The sequence below is a fragment of the Sordaria macrospora genome, chromosome 2, assembly GCF_033870435.1.
Source record: "Sordaria macrospora chromosome 2, complete sequence".
Taxonomy (NCBI): domain Eukaryota; kingdom Fungi; phylum Ascomycota; class Sordariomycetes; order Sordariales; family Sordariaceae; genus Sordaria; species Sordaria macrospora.
In genome coordinates, this window is record NC_089372.1 from 3,634,073 (window position 1) to 3,653,777 (window position 19,705).

The window sequence follows — 19,705 nt, forward strand, 5'->3', positions numbered from 1 at the left end:
TGGCATTTCAATTCTTTCATTTGCTTTCGGCTAAGCAAATCTGCCGCTGGCTACATATTCCACGCAAGAAGCAGGAGGTGACCAAGACAAACGGCACGATAGGCTTCCATCCTTTCCACTCTCAGCGCAGATGAATCACGGCAACACTCGGCAACTCCGCCAACTATTTGATTCAAGGAACTCGTGTCCGATGCTAAACGCATGGCCACAGCTCCGCGGTGAAGTGACTGATTTCCGGTGAGCTTGTCTTTGGCCGTTAGTGGATGAGTTCTCGGGCCATCAAGCAGTGTCTGCAGACGAAACATTGCAGCATTTCCAATGCCCACCAGAATTTTTTAAATTTTTTCTCAAAACGGACGGCCTTGGACAAAATTGTTGGCGCGGTTTTCGGATCTTCTAGCCGTATACTTCCCAAAACCTAGGGGGTATTTCATTAAATAATATTGAACATGCCGCCCGTAATTTCTGATTTCGGAAGTTACAGGAGTGTTTTCCAGGGTTTTGGGGTTTTTCTATCCCCACGACGTCAATATAAATGTGAGTTCTCTTCCCTTGCTCTAAAAGTTCTTTCCCTTCTTCTTCTCCTTCCACCAACCACCAGAGGGTTCGCCATCCCTCCCTCCCTCCTACAAGTCAAAATGCTCTTTGCTGTCAAAGACCATCCACTATACAGGGCTCAGTTACTTTTGGCCCGCGCGGCCGGGGGCCTTGAGTCTCTTCCCTCCGGCATACAGAGGATGGATAAGGTGGCGGAGATATTCAGCACGCATATCCGGCCCCCAAGCCAGACCGAAGCCTCCGCCGCCTCCGCCGCCCCGGCTTCCACTCGCTCCCAAGATGGTCCCCAGCCAAGGGCCATGTTCCAAGCCCCCTCGGCCGCCTGCCGGGACTTTGATCCTTTCATCACCTCTGACCTGGGCGAGTGGATGGGCCGAATCAAACACGTGCTGAGTATCGCTCTCGGAAATCCTGACTGCACGGACGAGGACAGGAAGGAGATTGCAGACATCTGGCGGGACGACATTTGTAACGAGGTCAAGTATATTGTCGGGTTCATTCGGCAGAACAAGGAGTCCCTGGTTGCGGCTTGGGAGGCCGGCAAGCCTTATCTGGGCCCCGACACCAAGGCTGGTAGGGAGAGGATGAGGAATGAGCACCAAGCTAAGATGATCTCTGGGCTTGCAGAGAATACTCCTCGCGAGACTGTCAATTCTCCCAGAGAGAGTCGCACTTCTGCTTTCCCTGCTTCTTCCATTGCCGCTGCATCTCCCCGGGCCTTGCTCTTGACTACCCTTGATGACGCTGAAGCTAAATCGTACGCGGCTCTCGTCAACCTAAGGAATCAACGAGGGGCCTTGGAGGAGCAAAATATGCGACTGTATTTTGCCAACATTCACAAACAGATGTACGACTTTTCCCTCCCCTTAGATCGCGATTTTCCCAGAAGCAGTAATATTACCTCTACTGACGAATATTGTACCAGGGAACATTGGCGTACTTCTGCCCCGGCCACAGTGGCAAGTGAGGGACTGCAACACATGCGCCTACCTCGCTTCAAACAACACTCGACGGCCCCTGAATCGGGTTCTCTCGGCCACAAGGAGGAGTTTGTGGAAGCTACGCGGACAGCTTTGGGGTCTTTGTCGCTCTCGGAACAAAACAGACGGAACAATAATACCCCAGCTCCCGAGAGAGTAGGCCAGCAGCAGTGCAAGGACGAGGGTTACGACGCATTGGGTATGGGCTACTCATCACCCAAAGACGATGAAGACAACGGCCACGACAACGGCAACGACAACGACAACGACAGCGACCACGACCACGACCACAGCCACGACCACGACCACGACCACAACGACTACGACTACTACGAACAGGGTCAGGCCCAACCCCAGGACCAACACCCTTTCGAGCAGCAGCAGCAGCAGCAACAACAACAACATCAGCAACAGCAGCAACAACAGCAACAGGAACAGCAGCAACAGCGACACCAGCTTGTCGACCTCTCCATCGAACAGGATACTCAGAGGATGAGGGAACTGGAAACCTTAGCCATGAGAATGATGCGGAGATGTAAGGGCCACCGTCATCTGACTAATAAACAGATCTGTACTGACTCCTCTGATAAAGTGTATGATCCTACGGTGAACCTAAACGATCCTAACGATGACTACTCCAACGAAGGCGCAGGCCCTGCATGTTAAGGCCGGCTTTATTGAGGGTCTGCGTTTTGGTTAGCCATGCCACCCACCTACACCCACTCCCAAAGCCAACCCCACGCCAACTGTGTGAGCAGCAGCCTATATCTGGGAGAAGGAAACGACAAATTCTGCCGAGGCTGAGAAACACGAAGTTAGCCCCGGTCAGCCAGAGGAGCACGCCTACGGCTCCCGCGACACTCACACTCATTTGCTCCAATTTCTTTTGTCTAATATCTTTTTACTGCCGCGGGGCCGGAATCTCATCTAACACGTACACTGATGTGTTGGAGGCTGGAAAAGGGCTTGATTCTGGAGTTGTCTAACGGAAGCGGAAAAACGGAAACCAGGGCGGCCTAAGTACCTGGAAAGTGTGTGCCAGTGAATTGACAAGGCCCAAGACACGGACTTCCAACAAGATGCCGTGTCTCTCAACACATCTCCCCTCAGCAACTCTTCACGCTTCGTTTTGGGTTACGCACCCAGTAACGAATCTGCCTACGACGGTTTCGACAGTCGACACGCGCCCATAACCAACCGCAACAACAACCAAACTTAAAGGGGGGAAATCACCTAAACCATCCCCCCTAAACCCCATAGCCCGTAATGTTTTGGCAGTACGCTGGCTCTTAGAGGGACTATCGGCTCAAGGCCAAGCCGATGGAAGTTTGAGATGACGATTTCCTGACGGTTATCGGACTGTATCAACCCAAACGGGACGACTCAAAGAGGAGGTATGAGGGGGAGGATTTCTTTTGTAACTAGGAGGACTGCTTGTCTGGGCTTGAAGCGCCTCAGACTATCAACCAAAGTCAGAGGCGGCGTTTCGAGCTCTGACGAGTAGATAGGAAACAAGTAATAACGATGTTATGTTTTGAAAACGTCATGTCCACCGCAAACCATCGTGGCTCGTACTTGTTTCCTATCTAGTTCTCCTAGTTACGTGCAAAATGAAAATCTCCCGTCCCTTCAGGTGTTGTCAGACTGACACCAACTCCAAGACCCCCCCCCCCTTCGGAAGGAAAGAAACCTGGAAGTCTACAGAATACAGGTAACCCATTCCCCAAACCCCCCAGAAATGCTGACAAGTGAAATTCTAGTCTAGTCAACTCTAACAGGATTTCGACAATGAAGCAATCCAAGCTTCTGATCACGATCAATCACGCGAGATACGGACCACTCGCCACAAGAATGTGCATGCAGGTGCGTATCCCTAACGGCCCCCGACGCCAAAAAAAAACTCCTCCGAACTCCGCCACTATATGTGCATATGCGCAAAGCCTGCATTGCTGCCATGATTCCTGGCGTGAGGCGACATGTGCCAGAAAAAGATGAAAAAATGAAAAAAAAAAAAAATTTTTGGGAAAATTTGTAAAAAATATAATTTTTTTTGGGAAAAAACTAGGTCACAGCCTGCAGGACCAGACTCGCCCCCTTCGGACATTCGCAGTCATCACCAACCAGTTTTAACCGGACGCGAGCGATACTGTCTCGGCTCGTCTTTTCCATATTTTCCATCTTTTCCCTTTTCTATCCCTGTCTTTCTCTTTTCTATCTCTCTTTCCATCTTTTTTCCCCCACTCTTCTTCTATCTCGCTCTTCTTCTCTCTTCTCTTCCCCCCCCTTCTCCTCTTTTGACTTCACTCCTTCCCTCACTCTTTCCCCCACTAAATCCCCACCCTTTTCCTTTTCCTCTTTATCTCTCACACACACAAACACACGAACCCCCCTCGTCAGTCAGTCAGATATAACATCCCCATCTCATTCCATCACTTGACCTCAATCGCCTTCACTTCACTTCCCACACCCCGCTTCCGTCCCAGTCGCCATCGTATTAACCGCATTACCAATACTCCCGTCCTGCATCCAATTTTCTCTACCACCACCACCAACACCAAGTTTACACTCCTCACAAGACTCAGCCATCCGAATCGTCTGCCAAATCTGTCGCTCGCCGCACCGAGTCTGGATCATGCTGGCCGACGGACAGAAGCGGGCGAAAGTGAGAGAGACGTGTTTGCAGGTGAATGCGTGGGCGTAGTATTGACACATTTTGCCTTTTTTTTGGGCTGTGACAAACTAACCTATGGGTGGGTGCGGACGGGAAATAAGGCAGGTAGGTACGGGGGGTGAAATCTGCCCGCTCGATCTCGATCTCGAAGCGAGAGAGAGATGTGACTATGATGATGGTGACGATGAGTTCTCGATCTCTCTTGAGGAGGACTGGAGGGTTTGAGACGCAGAAGGAACGGTAGGTGGGTGGGTGGTAAGTAAGTGGTAGAATCTCGGGTTTCGAGAAATATGATGCTTGGCTGATCTCTTGGATTTGAGATTCGGAGAACGGTAGGCGGTAAGTGTAATACCGTAAGTAAGTAAGTGATGTCGTTGACGATTCGCAGAGAGCTGAGTGATTGTAGTAGTTTGTCTGATTCTGAGTCAAGGTAGGTTACTTTCTTTGTCCAGTAGGTGGTCTATAGTCCGTAAGGCGAATAGTCCGTGGGTACTGAATGAAGTTGAGATGACGATATCGATGGAGACTGGACCCTGACATAGAACAGTGCGTCCATGGGTCCGGATTATAAGAGTTTCGACAGCACCACAACCGTCAATTTCTCGTTTTTGCAGTTTAGGTAGATAAATAGAAATGTAAATCTGGCCTTTCTTGCCTCAAGAAAATGAATGGTTTTCCCAAACCGCAAGAGCTGAAAAGAGTGGCGACAGTCTGACACGCCTGTGCACAGCTGAGATGTTGGACAAAAAACGGTCGTTGTTATTTCCGTAGAAATCAAGTGTCTGGACATTGTCGTGCAGTTATATACGGATGAAAGAGTAAAGGGTGTCTCCAAGAGGCTGAGTGATTCCGTATTACCAAGTCCAGTGTAAGCTTCGCCGCACTCGCGCAGGCATCATCTACTGCGTACGGTATCTTCTCGTCCGTATAGAACAACACATTGTAGATTTGATGACTCATTGACCGCGCAGAAAATCGTCAACGCTGACAAGACAGACAGACTTGTGGTTTACCATAGTGTCTAGGTTCGGCTGGGTTTGCGACGACGATCAACCATAAACATACCTCGAACATTTTTCCCGCTCTTGAAGCCACTCCTGGAATTCCTGAAACTGACAAACAACACTCGAGTTATCCCGAATTGTTTTAGAAGACTTGGTGATGTTCGGACAAGATAAAACATGTCCAAAAAAGGAACCGCGGCGAAGTCTGAATGATCAGCGGTTTCATATTGTCACTCAGATAGGGCTGTATTCATACCTAGGCATGCAACTAGGCAGCCACATAGGCAGACAACTTCCCTACACTAGGTAGACATGGACCGGGCCGTTGGTAGTCAGATTGACATGTCAAATCCATAACGGTAGGCTGTCAGATGTAAATGCTTGGCGTTGGATGTCATCTGAAGTTGGAAACTCGGCGACAGAGCCTCAACCATGGGCCGCCCGTGTAAGTTCACACCTGTGAGCGGGAAGGAAGCTGAGATGTTGACTTGGCTTGGTTTAATGACTCGCTGACGAGGAAGATGATGGAAAACAAGGCAGCTTCTTTCCTGACCGCTTATCAGCCGTTGCTTCCTATTATTTGATCATTTATGCTGTGTAAATGAGATGAGCATGTTGTGTATGGAGCAGGAAAAAATAAAAAACTTGGTTATAACTGCCGGCAGCTAGCCTCGATATGCTTTTGGTGTTGAATAAGTAAGTAGGTTGCCGCGGCCGGATAATGACAGATATGATGTTCCTTGAACAGCCATCCCCTGTGCTGGCACCAATTGCAAGTGCCGGCGGGACTCACTTGAGCTGTTGAGCATCCGCCCGCTGCTTGTGATGATCTTCCAAGACAGTGACGACAACGATGAGGTACACAAGCTCAATCTTGACGTTCGGGAATTAGAAGAACTAGAGGTTGCAAATAGGTAGTACAGACTCGGAGCACAAGAAGTGAGACTTTCACACTTGTAATGGATGGACCAACACAACACCATGATAAGAAACCACGTAACGAATGAATCCGAAGGAACACAGAGCGTGCGGGTGCGACATGACGACGAAGTTCCATTGCAGCTTTGCGATGATGCTCGTGGCATCCAAGCAAGCAACGGACCACGAGGATGTTGGAATACAAAGAAAGGGGGCAACGAGTCCCCTTTTCTGCGGTTTGTGCGTGCGTCTCTTTTTCGCTCCGAGGCATATCGATGGTAACCCGGCAGCTGTGATACGGAAAAAGAAAGGGATATGTTTTTTTGGAAGTGACAAGATGCTCTTTCTGTGATCAGTATCTGGGTGGGCTAGCGCTTGCTTCATCCTGATATTTCGCTTGTCGGCTCCTAGGCTCCATGTTGTTTGAGAGTTTCAGCTTCGACAGAATTGTGCCTTCCTCAAGCTAAATGTTCTGGGAATTTACTGTTTACCGGTAGCGGGCATTTTCAAGGACGTACTGTGTAAGTAAGGCGTAACCAGACATTATTACGCAGGTCGCGTAAGTTGCCGTAACGTACAGCGGCAGGCATTGGACCTGGTCTTAGTCCTTGCTGCCATTTCCACTTTTCGGTCATGTCATCTTTCCGGTTTCCAAGTGCTTGGTTCAACTTCAATCTCACATCAACATCCGCTTGACAACTGCGCCGCACGCATATCTCAAGAACGGCTTTCCGCACCATCTTCTTCCATCAACATCACGCACCCATCAATCTGGCATTTCCTCACTCCTTCTTGACCCAATCGATATCGGCTGCCCTGCATTGGCCTTTGATGGTGTCCTCGTGCCCTGATGGAACATGAACTGGGGGTAACCTCACCCGAGTACGCCAAGTGGGCTGCCCTGCCCGAGACGACGCACGCACTCTCAGGGCAACCCAGGGCATCATGCGCCGACCCAAACAGATGATTGAACGACGGCCGTGCCGGTGGACAACTCATCCTGCAGATTCCTTCGACGACTTCCATTCGCTTTTACACTTCAAGGCCGACCTATCGTCGTTCGCCAACCGCTTCCGTATGACATAAACCTCCGTCACTGTCGCATTCCGACTTTGCCTTCTGGAAGTCTCTTTTGCTTGTCCAGAGCTGCCCTGCTTTTCGAGACTCAAGTCGACCGCCGCCGCCATCGCCCGCCTTCAATCTCCGTGGAGGAGACGAGTTTGACGACGTTCCTTGGGTATTGGTCTTCGAGGTCTCACTTTCTATATCCCCTGGATCCTGGAATCCCCGTGGCTTGCGCAAGAAGCTCGGATGCCATCCCATGTTTCCCCTTTGCCAAAGGAGTTTTGATTGTGCCGTTGTTAAGATGCGCCTAAACAGCGGGGGGTCCTAGTATGAAACTCTGCATGGCCGCAACGTTCGTTCATGCACAGAATCCTCGTCCAGTGTTGCCCTTGAAGTTTCGCTGCAGCCTGCAAGATTCCATGTTCGGTTGGCCTGAATGGTTGGCTCTCACCTGCATCGCAGTCGCAGCGACATCGCAGCACATCCCGCACTTCTCTAGTGTAGGTACCTTACGCTACCTACAACACAACAGCCCCGGTCAAGCCTGAACCTCCGCGTTTGTCCCCAGTTTCCCGTCTTGTTAGCTCAGTTGGAAAGCCGCACAGGTTTCCCCCTTGTCTCGAGATTCACAATTCTTCGTGTTCACTTTGTAACATCTTCCAGCAAAGCGCTGTCCCCCCGCAGTGCGGCTATCTGCTTTTCATCTCATATCAATCTTATATCACAGTAACATTCGGTACCGCGCCCGCGGCTGTTGCTTCATGCCAGGTTAACTGCTGTCCACTGACGTTAGCCTTGCCGCCGCCCAATCGAACCCCCCCACCCAGGTCGGCTCTCTGCCCGTGGACAATCGACGGAGTCTTCGAACCAAAAAAGGCACAGGGCGCTGGAAAACGGGGCGTCTGACGTCGCAGGGTCTTGTGGGGGCCCACCTTCAAGGCTAGGCCTGTTGGGACTGGTTGCCAGGAAGCCAGGAACAGCTGAAGAGGTACCGGATACCTTGCAAAGGCACTGGGGCTCCCAGGACCTGCTTTAACCTAGTTCGTGGTTAGCCTGTTTTCGGTGCTGCTGAGGGCTTCAGGAACCTGCTCGCTTCTCTGCTAAAGTCTCGCAAGTTTTGCGCTGCCCATACTTATCAAAATCGAATCCAGCAGGTGGTCCGTTCACACCGCCCCGTGTCTCTTTTTAAAGAAGCAAAGGGGGTCCTGGTCGACCGACGTCTGTTTCCCCTGCAGCAACCCGGGGCTTACAGGTACCAGTGACTCCAAGCCCTCCGGCTTGTTGGCGACGGCGATTGCGACCTGATTGCGACTGCGACTGCGCGCGCCACATCAATCGGTAAACACCTCCTTGAAAACGACCCAACACCGTCGCCATGCCCTGCCCCAGACTCGAAAAAGCCCTTCGTCTCCATCCTTGAGCCTCAACTCTTTTTTTTTTTTCCTCACACGCCTCACTCCTTTGCTAACACCATTGCCGCCCTGAAGTTCCTGATTGGCCCGCTCTGGTGGACAGATTGCTACCTTGGTGGCCTCCCTCCGACCTAGTACATTTTGCTCTTCAGTCTGATACTGGTGAGTTTTCATCCAGTCAACTCATGAAGCACGCCAAGGCCGATGAGTTCTAAACAAAGCTACAGTGCAAACGTTCACCTTCACAAAGACTATATCTGATTGCCAGTCTCCCGCCGAAGCTCCGTCTTGAGCGAAGCATTTCATTCATCTCTGCGCCTGTACACCAACTTTCTCAATGCGAAATTTTGTGCCGGGGCCAACATAATATTCACCACTGACGCAACACACGAACCGAATTATCTCGGCAGTCCCTCGTTTAACTTTCATCTTCATTGGGCCAATTTGCCTCCTCGGGTAGCGAAGGGACAGCTCGTCAGCACTGAGCACGAGTTCACCACCAGTTTCATCCTCATACACCATTCAACTCTTGCCAGTTCGACTACTGGATTCGATACTTTTGGCGCCTGGAATTCGTCCTAGGGAAAGAATCAGTCGGATCGATCGCGAAATCTTGACTTCATGGCTTCTTCGGAGATCGACCAAAAATTTCTTGGCAAGTTTGCCCGGCTAGTCGAGAATGAAAACCCCCTGCTTTCCTCCGTCCTGTTCAAAATTCTTGGACTTTCGATAAACCTCTCGAGCCAGCTCATCACCGCACGAAAACAACGCCGACAAGACGGAGGCTCCGGAAATCCCCCATTAGACCTTCATCTCCACATTATCTGGCTATCGCGGGAGGGGCTGCTACTGCTCGATCAATATGTCCTGCCGTCGGTGACGCTTAAGAAGAATATTGAACTCAAAATTCTAGCATACAAGCTGCTAGCTTCGTTCTATCACATTATCGTCCTGTATCACAACACTCCGCCAGTCACGACGATAGGAACCAACACTCCGGAAGGCAGTGTAACGAATGGCCTCGACAAGGGAAAGGGGGTCGTGAAGAGCAATGGCACATACGGTCACGGCGCTTCAAAGTCGATATCTGAAGGGGGACCCGTAGGTCCACCACCTGGTTTTGGCCCACAATCACCAACAGGCTTCCTCATGAAGCCCGGGGACTACCTACCACTGGCCCAGCAATGCTTCACGGAAGCTATCGCGCTTGCCGAGCAGCACCTGTGGGGATCACATTCGCTACGGCTTTCGGTCAAGACGGAATATGCAGCTTTCCTGTACGAATGCGTTCACGATGCAGAGGCTAGCCGAAGACTAGCAAAGGAGACCGTTTCGGAGGTGTATGAGGCCACGGAAGGCATCGACAATGACATGTTCAACGACGCGTGCGAGCTTGTCACTGTCCTTGGGAAAATGATGAAGCGTGGTCTGGGATCGAATAACACCCTTCGAAGCAAGGGTCACGGAACGTCGAATTCTGGCTCCCAGGGGACACCCAGGATCGAACAGACAGAGGCTCAGGCACCAGTTACAGCTCCACCAGGGATGATATGATGAGGGAACTTGACATTGGATACTTTCACTCTGTCAATCCGTCAGCATAGCTCTGGAAGGAAGACCCAAATTCAGATGCCTTACAGGAGGCCGATGAGAACGTCCATTACCATGGGAGCACGGGAGCCAGGAACCATGAAGTGTCTTCCTATCGCAGGGATATGCCATTGGATTGAGACCAGGACGTCCAGAAACCTGGCTCAATGCGTCAATCATCGAAGCATTAACGAACGACTTCGGATCCCGGATGTCGATCTTACGTTATGACATCATCACCTACATACTATGTGTATCAGCCTTTTGTTGTTGTGATATATGCCGTATATATGCCGGTTTATACGCTTCGTCTGGAACTAGATCCACGCCGTCCTATATCACACGACATATACCTGTTGTCCGAGCACCTGGAGGCCTCGACATACAGGATGGAACGCAACTTCTCTTCATTTTCACAGCTTTTTGGGTTAGAGCATTGGTCGCGATACAACGACATCATGTCATTTCAGTTACGGGCTTGTTTTGTTCTTCATATTTTTCTTGTATAGCCATTGTATATGCTTTGCTTTGCCTTGCTTTGCTTTGCTTCTCTCAGTTTGATACCCAAACGCGTCTGTTCTAATCGACCGATGGTGTCTTCTTTTTCTGTGGCTTCTTGCGTTGATACGATTTGTTCTTGTGGGAGCCGGAAAATTTAGGTTGATGGGTTGATGGGTGGTTGTTTCTTTCTCTTTTTTGGATACTTTTTGTCAGCTGTTACCTTTCGCTGTCAAAACATAACTTGTAACTGTGTAAATACTATTGAAAGATCGTCGAAAGATGATGATGGGTTCCGTCCGTTATATGAAGGAGAAAAGCATGGTTCTCTCTTAAAAAGTGGTAAACGCTCGCAGTATGATAAGCGATTGGAACTAAGACAGTGTATCATGAACACGGTGACTGATTATTACCCTGGATTACTCTGTGCACAAGGATCAAAGTGCTGGATGTTACTCTGTTGAAATGGAGTGTCCGAGGAGACAACAGAAAAAGGATATTGGCCAAAAAAATTACGGATGAACATGAACCTCGACCCAAACCAAAGCAAGCATGTGCCCTCTTATGACGGAGATTTAAAATACGTTGCAGAGCAAACCCATCTGTAACCGGTTGAAACGCGATTCTGAGGTCACAGTTCTTCCGTAAGTAGCATTATTGACCCGTGGGGAATGTTGACTCCTTCGTGTGGTGTAAACAAAAGAAAAAGGGGTGAACCCTCGACCGAAGTGAAAGCGCGGGGAATCACATCTGGGTTAGGGTTGATTGCTAATCGCTCTCTTCAAATGCTTGGCACTCGGCGTATGTAACATTGAGTGCACTGCAGTGGCGGCAGGCATCCAAACGCTTCCCGTCCTGCAACTCGAACCCTCGACTTCCTTTCCAGAACATCAACTTTTCAACAACACAACCTCGAAAGAAGAAAACGCGAACTCGACGATTTCTTCTGCGAGCCACGCGAACAACTCATAATCGCCGTCGCATAACCATCATTGACCCAACTCAACTTCTAAATCGTCATCCGCCACATCGCCTACCGCACCGAGCGACACCTTCGCTTCCCTCGCCTCACACTCACCCACTCAAACAAAACACAACCAAACACCACCCGCCCGACCCGCGCGCAGCGAGTCCCCCCCCCTTCCTCACCATGGGCAAAGCAGAACCCGGCTCCGCCAAACACCTCGCCAACAAGATGAAATCTCGCGGCCTCAACCGGCTGCGCTGGTACTGCCAGCTATGCGAGAAGTCGTGCCGGGACGAGAACGGGTACAAGATGCACTGCCAATCCCCTTCCCACACGGCCAAAGCTTTGGAGGCCGGGTCCAATTTCAAGGGCGTGCAGGATACCTTTTCCGATCAGTTTCTCAAGGACTTCGTCGCCCAGCTCAAGACAAGCCATGGCGAGAAGGAGATCCACATTAATAAATTCTATCAAGAAGTGATTGCGAGGAAAGATCACGTGCATTTGAATGCTACCAAGTGGCATTCCCTCACAGAGTTTGCGAAATTTCTGGGCAGGGAGGGGGTTTGTAGGGTGGAGGAGAAGGAGGGGGAGGGGATTTTTGTTGCTTGGATTGATGATTCGCCTGAGGCGATGGAGCGCAGGGAAAAGGTGAGACGGAAGGAGATGATGGATAAGGGCGATGAGGAGAGGGAGCAGAAGGTGCTGAGGGAACAGATTAGGAGGGCGAAGAGGGAGGCGGAACAGAGGGGGGTGAACTTTGATGAGGAGGAGGAGGAGAGGTTGAGGGAGAGGGAGTTGAAGAGGAGGGAGGGGGAGAAGATTAAATTGAGTTTTGGGAAACCGGCCGTGATGAAGAAAGAGGAGGAGAAATCGGGCGAGGAGACTTCGGCGACGACAACACCAACGCCAACACCGGCTGGTGGAGATGGGTCACCTGCTGCTGCTGCTGCTGCTGTGACGGAGGACGAGAAGGATACCACCGCAACACCACCTTCGACGACGACGACGACGACGACGGATGGCGTAACCACCGAGCCGGCCAAGGCGGAAGGGAGTTCAAAGAGCGAGGAGACTGCTGCTGCCAAGACGACAACGGCAGAGGAAAGCAAACCTACGGCTGACTTGATGACTACGGCTGCTACTCCTGCTCCTGCTCCTGCTGCCGCTCCCGCCGCTCCCGCCGCTGCTGCTGCCCCAAAGCCGGTATCAATGAAGTTCGGCATGAGGCCTCAGCCGAAGAACGTCTTCAAGAATGCGTTTGCTGGAGCTCCCAAAAAGGTCATGGCTGCTCCGCCCAAGAAGATGAGTGAGGCCGAGAGGATCATGAAGGAGGAGATGGAGCGCAAGAGGGTTCGTGAGGAGAAGGGCGGAAATCTCCCCAGCAACAAGAAGCCACGCTTTCAGTTTTAAACCTCAGGTATTCTGGTTCGGGTGATCGTCTCATGATTTAGCAATGTATTTCGGCAGAGGCTATAGGCGTTTCGGGAGGTTATGTACTGTATAAAGATACCAATTTGCATTGGGAGGTTTCACAAAAATGGATCGGTAGCTAGTAGTAATGATAAACTCATCATCGGTAGGAGAGTTGTAATAATCCGTTTTTGATAATAGCCATGGTAAATCAAGCAACAACGGTGTGAATCAAGCAAAACTTGAAGAAATGACCGCTGTATCCTGCTTTCTAGATCACGCCCTTTAAACCATCCCTAGTAAACGCCTTGAACTCCCGTCGCCAACCCTTCCTTGTGAACAGGCGTTCCGCTCCTGTGTTGTCGTTGATCGATGTCTTGTTGATCCCACTTCATTTCTTTCTTCATGTTGGCTCCCTCTCCTCCTTTCTTATCGGCCCTGGTTCCCGTCTCGTTCTTCCAACTAGGCTTCTGACTTCGCAATTTCGTTTCTAGTCCGCCTCCGTCGCACTGCCATCGCGCCTGTTCCAAAGTTAGCTTCCGCTTGCGCCTCAAACCCCTACAGCCCAACCCTTTTCCCCCAGGAGAAGCCGAAAAGCCCTGAGAACTTACGGGATATACTGGATGCCGTCATCCTCCAACGTAGTCCGGACGTCATCCGGCAACTGGCCCGACACCTTGGTCGCGTATACACCCTTCACATAACCGTCCAACCTCTGCCACTTCGCCACCCACGACCTTTGCGGGTTGGCAATGGTGATGATTCCCTCGAAAACTTGCGACGTGCAGCTGTCGATCTGATCGGGCGAGCCTTGGAGATGGAGGAAGTCTTCGCAGTTGGGGCATCCTTCGTCACGGAAGCGCTGTTGACATGGGGAAGGTTAGTAATCTGACTACATAGTGATGAAGAGAGAAGGAAAGATGTCAGGCTTACAGCGTAGGTCATAACGATAGAGCAGACCATGCAGGCCCGAAGGTAGCGCTGTTGGCCGGGGGCGACGTAGTTCTCCGACATTTTTGGTTAGAGTCTCAATCTAGAGCTGGCGGTGTTGCTGATGGAATCTGCGGGCGGAAACCGATAATGGTTGTGCCGTGGGCCTGCAGTTTATGAATAGTACGAGCGAAAGAATATTTATCACTGGAAAACGACAGTTGACGGAGGAAAGATGTTGTTCTTTGGAGGATCGCATGTGAACATTGGATGTTCTTTGGAAAGAAGATCGCCCGCCTCCCAAGTTGCCTGCCGCGTCGCGCCAACCAAGTTGAGTCTCAAAGCCAGGAGGGTTGCTGTCTGGTCTTGGCACGCAAGGGTCGCACGGTCCAGGAGCCAGAGAAGCAGGAGAGAAGGTGGGAAAGGTGGGGGCCGAAGCTGGGGCCGATGGAGGTGGATAGTGGAGGTGGGACACATTGCCGTGCAGCTGGGCGTGGTCTCACAGTCACTGCACTCACAGTCAACTCTGTTCGCCGAGCCCGGGGCGTTGCATTCGAGTTCCATTGCGCTTGCCAGTGGTCGCTTCTTATCAATAACTATCAGCAAGGAGCAACCAGGTGGATGGCAGCTGTGCTTTTGACCCAACAGGGAGGAAAGTCAACTGCTGATACGGATAACTCTCCCGTCATTCTCGACACTTCCGAACTTTCTTCCACTTGTCTCGCTCAATCCGTCTCGATTCAACACGACGGAATCATCACATCTTCTGTTTGCTGCGCTATCGCTTGCACAAAGCCTATACAACACGACACCTGACGACGTCGTTCGAATTCCCGAAATCACAACCCCACCCGCGACCAGTGCTGGCGTAGCATGCAAAGACCCTCGACTGTTAAACCACCTTCGATCCGAACTCGGCCAATTACCCCGGAGAGCGGAAGATGAATTGATTGCACCCGGCGGAAAGCATTGTTGAACAGGTGTAGCAGTAGCAGCAGCAGACCGCGGTACCTAGCAGCGAAGCACCTGACGACCCCGTCCGACCCCCGACCCCCGACCCCCGACCCGACGACCACGGCGACCCCATCCCGTCACCAGCGCCAGCGCCAGCGCCAGCGATCGAACTAGGGAAAATGGGGAACAACCCCTCCACCTCCAGAGACTCCAAGACCCCGAATCCGACATCCTCCTCCTCTCAATCGCAGTCGCAGCACCAGTCGCAAACTTCGATCCAAAATGACTCTGCCAGAGCAGTGAAGCGCGACACCAAGCACCCCATACCGGTCCAACATCAGCGAGTCGCTGCCCCTCCTGAACCCTCCCTGACCCAGGCCCAGGGCACCGCCGTCCAGCCGCCTTCCATCAAACCCAAATCGCTGCACTCGCGAATGCCATCTTCCCAGAGCGGCTCACCGGGCTCGTCGGTGCCTGCCAGCTCTGTTACCCCCACCAAACCTGTCGAAGTCAAACAGCCGAGACCCGAAGGCAGCCATGAGCCCGCGAAACCCGTAGCGGTACCCGCTTCATACCACGCCTCGTCGTCCTCACCTAGATCGTCAGTGCGATCGCCGCTATCAGAGAGATCGGATGCTTTTGAGACTGGAGCCATGCAGATGAGCAGCCTGCAAGATGTCTCATATTTGACCAGGCCACCGCGACTACCTCTGCCTATTGAAGAAGAGCTTCACACGCCCGGATCGCCTATTATTGCCCCGACCGACATTGGGGTACCGCTCGAGGACGCCGACACTTTCACTGCGCTCACCAGACGTTTCTCCAACTTGAGTAACAGCTCGACTCTGGATGAAGAAGACACGGGTGAGCTACGGGTGGACAAGACTAGACCGACTGTCCCCACTAGGCTCGAATGGCTCCGGGGCGGCGAGAAGGTGTACGTGACGGGCACCATTTTCCAATGGAACAGGAAGACGCGACTACACCCTGTGTAAGTATCTTTTTACGGCCCGACCGGTTGGGCTCCCATTGTCAACGGGCGCTTGCTGACACCGTTATTCGCCAAACAGTGAGGGTCGACCGGGTGTTTTTGCTGCCATCATCAATATCCTGCCAGGCACGCATCACGTTCGCTTCTTGGTTGACGGCCAGATGCAGACCTCGCCAGACTTGCCGACCACGGTCGACTTCGGCAACAACCTGGTCAACTACATCGAGGTCAGCCCTGACGATGTGGGACGCACCGCTGCTCAGGCAGCGGCCGCCGACAAGGATTCCCAGCAACCTACGGAGCCCAAGGCATCCGCGTCCCAGACGGAGGAGAGCAAGACACCAAGGGACCGACCCGTACCCCCGGCAGAGCTATTCGAGAACAAGATCCCGCAATATCTACTCGACTTCGATGCGCCTGAGGAAAGCCCGCCTTACCTGAGTGCCGTCAACGCCATCGAGAAACTCCCAACGCCGCCTGCGCTCCCTGGCTTCCTTGGCAAGCCTATTCTTAACGCGGCTACCTTGATCAAGGATGACAATAGCGTTCTGAACATGCCCAACCATACCGTTCTTAACCATCTAGCTACGAGCAGTATTAAGAATAATATTCTGGCTGTTTCGGCAACGACGAGATACAAGAACAAGGTTCGTCTTCCAGTATTTTGTGCCCTTTTTGCACACAGCGTCCAATGCTAACGGATTGCAGTATGTGACAACCATCATGTACAAGCCAACAACAACAGAAGGCATCTGAGTTTGGAATATTAGTAGACAGGGCTGGGACTAGATGGCTGGTGGCTACCACACTAAATGAACAGCGCAAATCATGCGTAAAATAGCGGTGCAAAATGAACCGCCCGGTATGACGTATTCAATGTGTGTCTAAAAGTAATGTTGATACGACGCTGTAACGACGACCAAGGGCACTTTATGTAAGCGGGCGCAAACTGTTGTCAGCGAACTGTTCGTGTGGATTTTGCACCAGTAAAGAAGGTACTGAGGGACAGCAAGAGGCGCACATAGAATGGCGGTCCTGGATGGAGTAAAGGTTATGTATGGGATTTGGGGGTATCATCTTAAATGGTCATCTTCATCTTTCGTCTTCGTCCTTGTGATTAGTCCCTCCACTTGACGAAGACTTCGTCGGTTCTGAAGCGTTGTGTACATGTGCTTTCCTCAAGCGGCGTCCGGAAGCCCGTCTCGTAGGCCAACAAACCAGCATGGGCAATCATGATGCCATTATCGATGCAGAACCGTTCGTCCGTCGCGTAAACACTTCCGCCTCGCTCCGCCGCCATTGCGCCCATCATCTCCTGTAGTCGCTCGTTACAACCGACACCGCCAACAATGAGGACCTGGTTGCTGCCGACGTGCGCCATAGCCCGCTCCGTGATCTCGACAAGCATCGCAAACACCGTCTCCTGCAAGCTGAAGCACAGATCCGCCGGCGTAAACGGTTCGCCGTCAGGACCCGGCTCGCCAGCCTTCATCTGCGCCGCCAAGTCATCGGCCCTGCCGAGGATTCCACTAAACGAACAATCCATCCCCTTGACCGCGTACGGCAAATCCAACAGCACCCGCCCGCCCTGCTTCGCCAGCTGCTCAATGTTGTACCCAGGCGCCGGGTCGTTGCTGATCTCTAGCGTGCGCGCGAACCGGTCCAGGCAGTTACCGACGGCAATATCCAGCGTCTCGCCAAAGATGCGGTACCGCTGCTCCGCGTACGCAATCACCTGCGTGTTGCCGCCACTCACGTACAGCACCACGGGGTTCGACGCCCCCGTTATCGCCCGCCCCATCTCGATGTGACCCACGCAGTGGTTTACGCCCACCAGCTCCTTGCCCCACAGCAGCGCCAGCGTGCGCGCGCCCACGGCTACCGAGGTCAAGGGCCCGCCCATCCCGGGACCCTTGGTGTAGCAAATGCAGTCGATTTCAGAGATGGAGACACCAGAGGCCGAGAGCGCCTTCTTGGCTACGCGCACAAAGTAAGCCCGGTGATGTCGGGCTGTGTCCTTGGGTAGGAAACCGGTCCCCGGAGGAGAGACGAAGGTGTCGCGCACGTTAGAGAGGACGGTCGGTTCGCCGGTTACGGGGTCGTGCGCGATGATGCCAATGCCGAGCTTGTTGGCGGAACCTTCGCAGCCGAGGGCGATGCGGCGGCCTTTGGCGTCGGGCATTGTTGGTATGTAATGTAGTTGGGAGTTGGGAGTTGGGGCTTTGAATAGGTAGAGCGAGGAGGAAGAGGGGTTCGGCTGGTTGGTTTGTTGGCAAGCAAAGAGACTCGGTTGTTCTTTGTGTGTTCAATGGAGACGGCCGTATAAAATTGTTTTGTTGGTTGAGGATTATTATCGAGGACCTTGATGATACCTATCCTTCGGTTGTTGATTGGCGTCGCGTCGCGTAACTCTGGATATGGATAGGATGGGATGGGATGTTGTCAGTGCCAAATCCAATGCCAGATGTCAGATAGAGAAAGTGATTGATTGTACACAATGGAGGGGCACCTTTTTTAGAAGTGGAGAATTTTTCGTCGCGTTTAGTTTATGGAAAGGCTAGGCGCGCCAAAGAGTGATCGAGTTGAACGAAACTCGGGATCGGGATGAAAGAAGATGTATGGGTCTTGTTAGTCTCGGGATAATATCAAGTCTCTGGAGAGGTCAACTTCTTGACTACTTTTAAACGACATTTAGAAGCCATTTTCGCCGTTATTCACATAGACATGACAGCTTCATCATACGAATCAATCGGCAATGGGAATTTCGTCAGAGGTCCCTGGAATCGATGAGGGGTTCAAGGAATTGTGGGACCCCGCAGCCGCACTGCACTTAAGAGTGACAGTCTTGTGCACTGTGGGAACTTTATGTCGCTTTGGGAGAGCGAGATGCGCAATGCAATGTTATGTAAGGCAGGTACGTAGACCTGGCTCGTGCGCTAGTCGGTAGCGATTTACACACACCAGCCGTGATGGCGCAAACCTGATGTCCATCGGCGCAAAAAGACTCTAGAAGGCTGACTGTTTCTAGCTTCTTCACCATTTTGAGCTATTTTGACAATTCCATCACAGTAGGACGGGAGGCGCTCTGTGATAGCGAAAAAACGGTCCGCAAGATTCGGGGTCTGCCGAGCGATCCTGGGCTGGCGAGGCTTGGGGCTCTCTGCACGGGACCCCACTGCACCGAGAATCAATTCTCCCAGCCAAGCGAGAGTCCGCAGCCGTCCAACCATCTTCCATCCTCCGAGCCTGTATCACCCCAACACCTCACCTTGTTGCCGCCAAACCCAAACCTCCCAACCGCACGGCCTTACCTGCGTCTTTCAACAACCTAGTCGACCATCTCCTTGAATTTCTTCTTCAGCAGTCCTTTTCCTGCAATTTCTCCGGTAGACATGGCCGGGTCTCTTGTTCGGATCCTGCAAGCTCTCGAGCTCACGGTCCCGTCTGGGCTGGATTCGAGGCCGTGAACTCAGCACCACCCCACTTCGATGGGAGTGGAGGGAGCGGTTTTCACTCTTCAGGTATGTTTCCTTGCTTCTGTCGGCTTCAAGAACTCGCTTCGGGCAGAAAATTTGGTCCCTTGAGCAACCTGTCTGATTTGGACTTGATATGCCCGGTACCCTTGTGGGTGAACTTGGGCTAACCAGAACTCTGCACCACAGGACCACCAAAGCACCCACAGAAAGCTGGTAACTCGACACCTCCGCTCTTTCTCTCACTCCCGCCAGACTCGTTCTTTTTCTTCCGCCTTTCCGCT

General features: G+C 52.1%; 6 protein-coding genes across 6 annotated transcripts; 4 read left to right on the forward strand and 2 right to left on the reverse strand.

Moving 5' to 3' along the window:
* Positions 1-1,403: 1,403 nt before the first annotated feature.
* Positions 1,404-3,138, forward strand: SMAC4_02681 (uncharacterized protein; the record flags this gene model as incomplete). The annotated part of the gene is made up of 2 exons (XM_066089823.1): positions 1,404-2,073; positions 2,131-3,138. The coding sequence occupies 2 exons, from the start codon at positions 1,404-1,406 to the stop codon at positions 2,202-2,204; spliced, it is 744 nt and encodes a 247-aa protein (XP_065946165.1). The 3' UTR covers positions 2,205-3,138.
* A 6,091-nt stretch (positions 3,139-9,229) lies between these two features.
* On the forward strand, positions 9,230-10,162 carry SMAC4_02680 (uncharacterized protein; the record flags this gene model as incomplete). The annotated part of the gene is made up of 1 exon (XM_003352197.1): positions 9,230-10,162. One exon carries the CDS (start codon positions 9,230-9,232, stop codon positions 10,160-10,162), a length of 933 nt encoding a protein of 310 aa, XP_003352245.1.
* Positions 10,163-11,846: 1,684 nt separating this feature from the next.
* Positions 11,847-13,073, forward strand: SMAC4_02679 (uncharacterized protein; the record flags this gene model as incomplete). Its single annotated transcript, XM_003352196.1, has 1 exon — positions 11,847-13,073. One exon carries the CDS (start codon positions 11,847-11,849, stop codon positions 13,071-13,073), a length of 1,227 nt encoding a protein of 408 aa, XP_003352244.1.
* Positions 13,074-13,177: 104 nt separating this feature from the next.
* Positions 13,178-14,293, reverse strand: SMAC4_02678 (uncharacterized protein). The gene is made up of 3 exons (XM_003352195.2): positions 14,007-14,293; positions 13,685-13,935; positions 13,178-13,594 (listed from the first exon to the last, which is right to left on the reverse strand). Exons 1-3 carry the CDS (start codon positions 14,085-14,087, stop codon positions 13,564-13,566), a joined length of 363 nt encoding a protein of 120 aa, XP_003352243.1. The 5' UTR covers positions 14,088-14,293; the 3' UTR covers positions 13,178-13,563.
* A 327-nt stretch (positions 14,294-14,620) lies between these two features.
* On the forward strand, positions 14,621-16,978 carry SMAC4_02677 (uncharacterized protein). Its single transcript, XM_066089822.1, has 3 exons — positions 14,621-15,948; positions 16,028-16,595; positions 16,657-16,978. The coding sequence occupies exons 1-3, from the start codon at positions 15,137-15,139 to the stop codon at positions 16,702-16,704; spliced, it is 1,428 nt and encodes a 475-aa protein (XP_065946166.1). The 5' UTR covers positions 14,621-15,136; the 3' UTR covers positions 16,705-16,978.
* An 87-nt stretch (positions 16,979-17,065) lies between these two features.
* On the reverse strand, positions 17,066-18,405 carry SMAC4_02676 (uncharacterized protein; the record flags this gene model as incomplete). The annotated part of the gene is made up of 1 exon (XM_066089821.1): positions 17,066-18,405. The coding sequence occupies exon 1, from the start codon at positions 18,128-18,130 to the stop codon at positions 17,066-17,068; it is 1,065 nt and encodes a 354-aa protein (XP_065946167.1). The 5' UTR covers positions 18,131-18,405.
* Positions 18,406-19,705: the final 1,300 nt, after the last annotated feature.

Coding starts and splice junctions, on each gene's coding strand:
- SMAC4_02677 (XM_066089822.1), top strand. CDS start 15,137: ATGGGGAACAACCCCTCCACCTCCAGAGACTCCAAGACCCCGAATCCG. Junction 15,949..16,027: donor AAGACGCGACTACACCCTGT/GTAAGTATCTTT, acceptor TTCGCCAAACAG/TGAGGGTCGACCGGGTGTTT. Junction 16,596..16,656: donor CGACGAGATACAAGAACAAG/GTTCGTCTTCCA, acceptor AACGGATTGCAG/TATGTGACAACCATCATGTA.
- SMAC4_02678 (XM_003352195.2), bottom strand. CDS start 14,087: ATGTCGGAGAACTACGTCGCCCCCGGCCAACAGCGCTACCTTCGGGCC. Junction 13,936..14,006: donor CTATCGTTATGACCTACGCT/GTAAGCCTGACA, acceptor CCATGTCAACAG/CGCTTCCGTGACGAAGGATG. Junction 13,595..13,684: donor GACGGCATCCAGTATATCCC/GTAAGTTCTCAG, acceptor ACTTTGGAACAG/GCGCGATGGCAGTGCGACGG.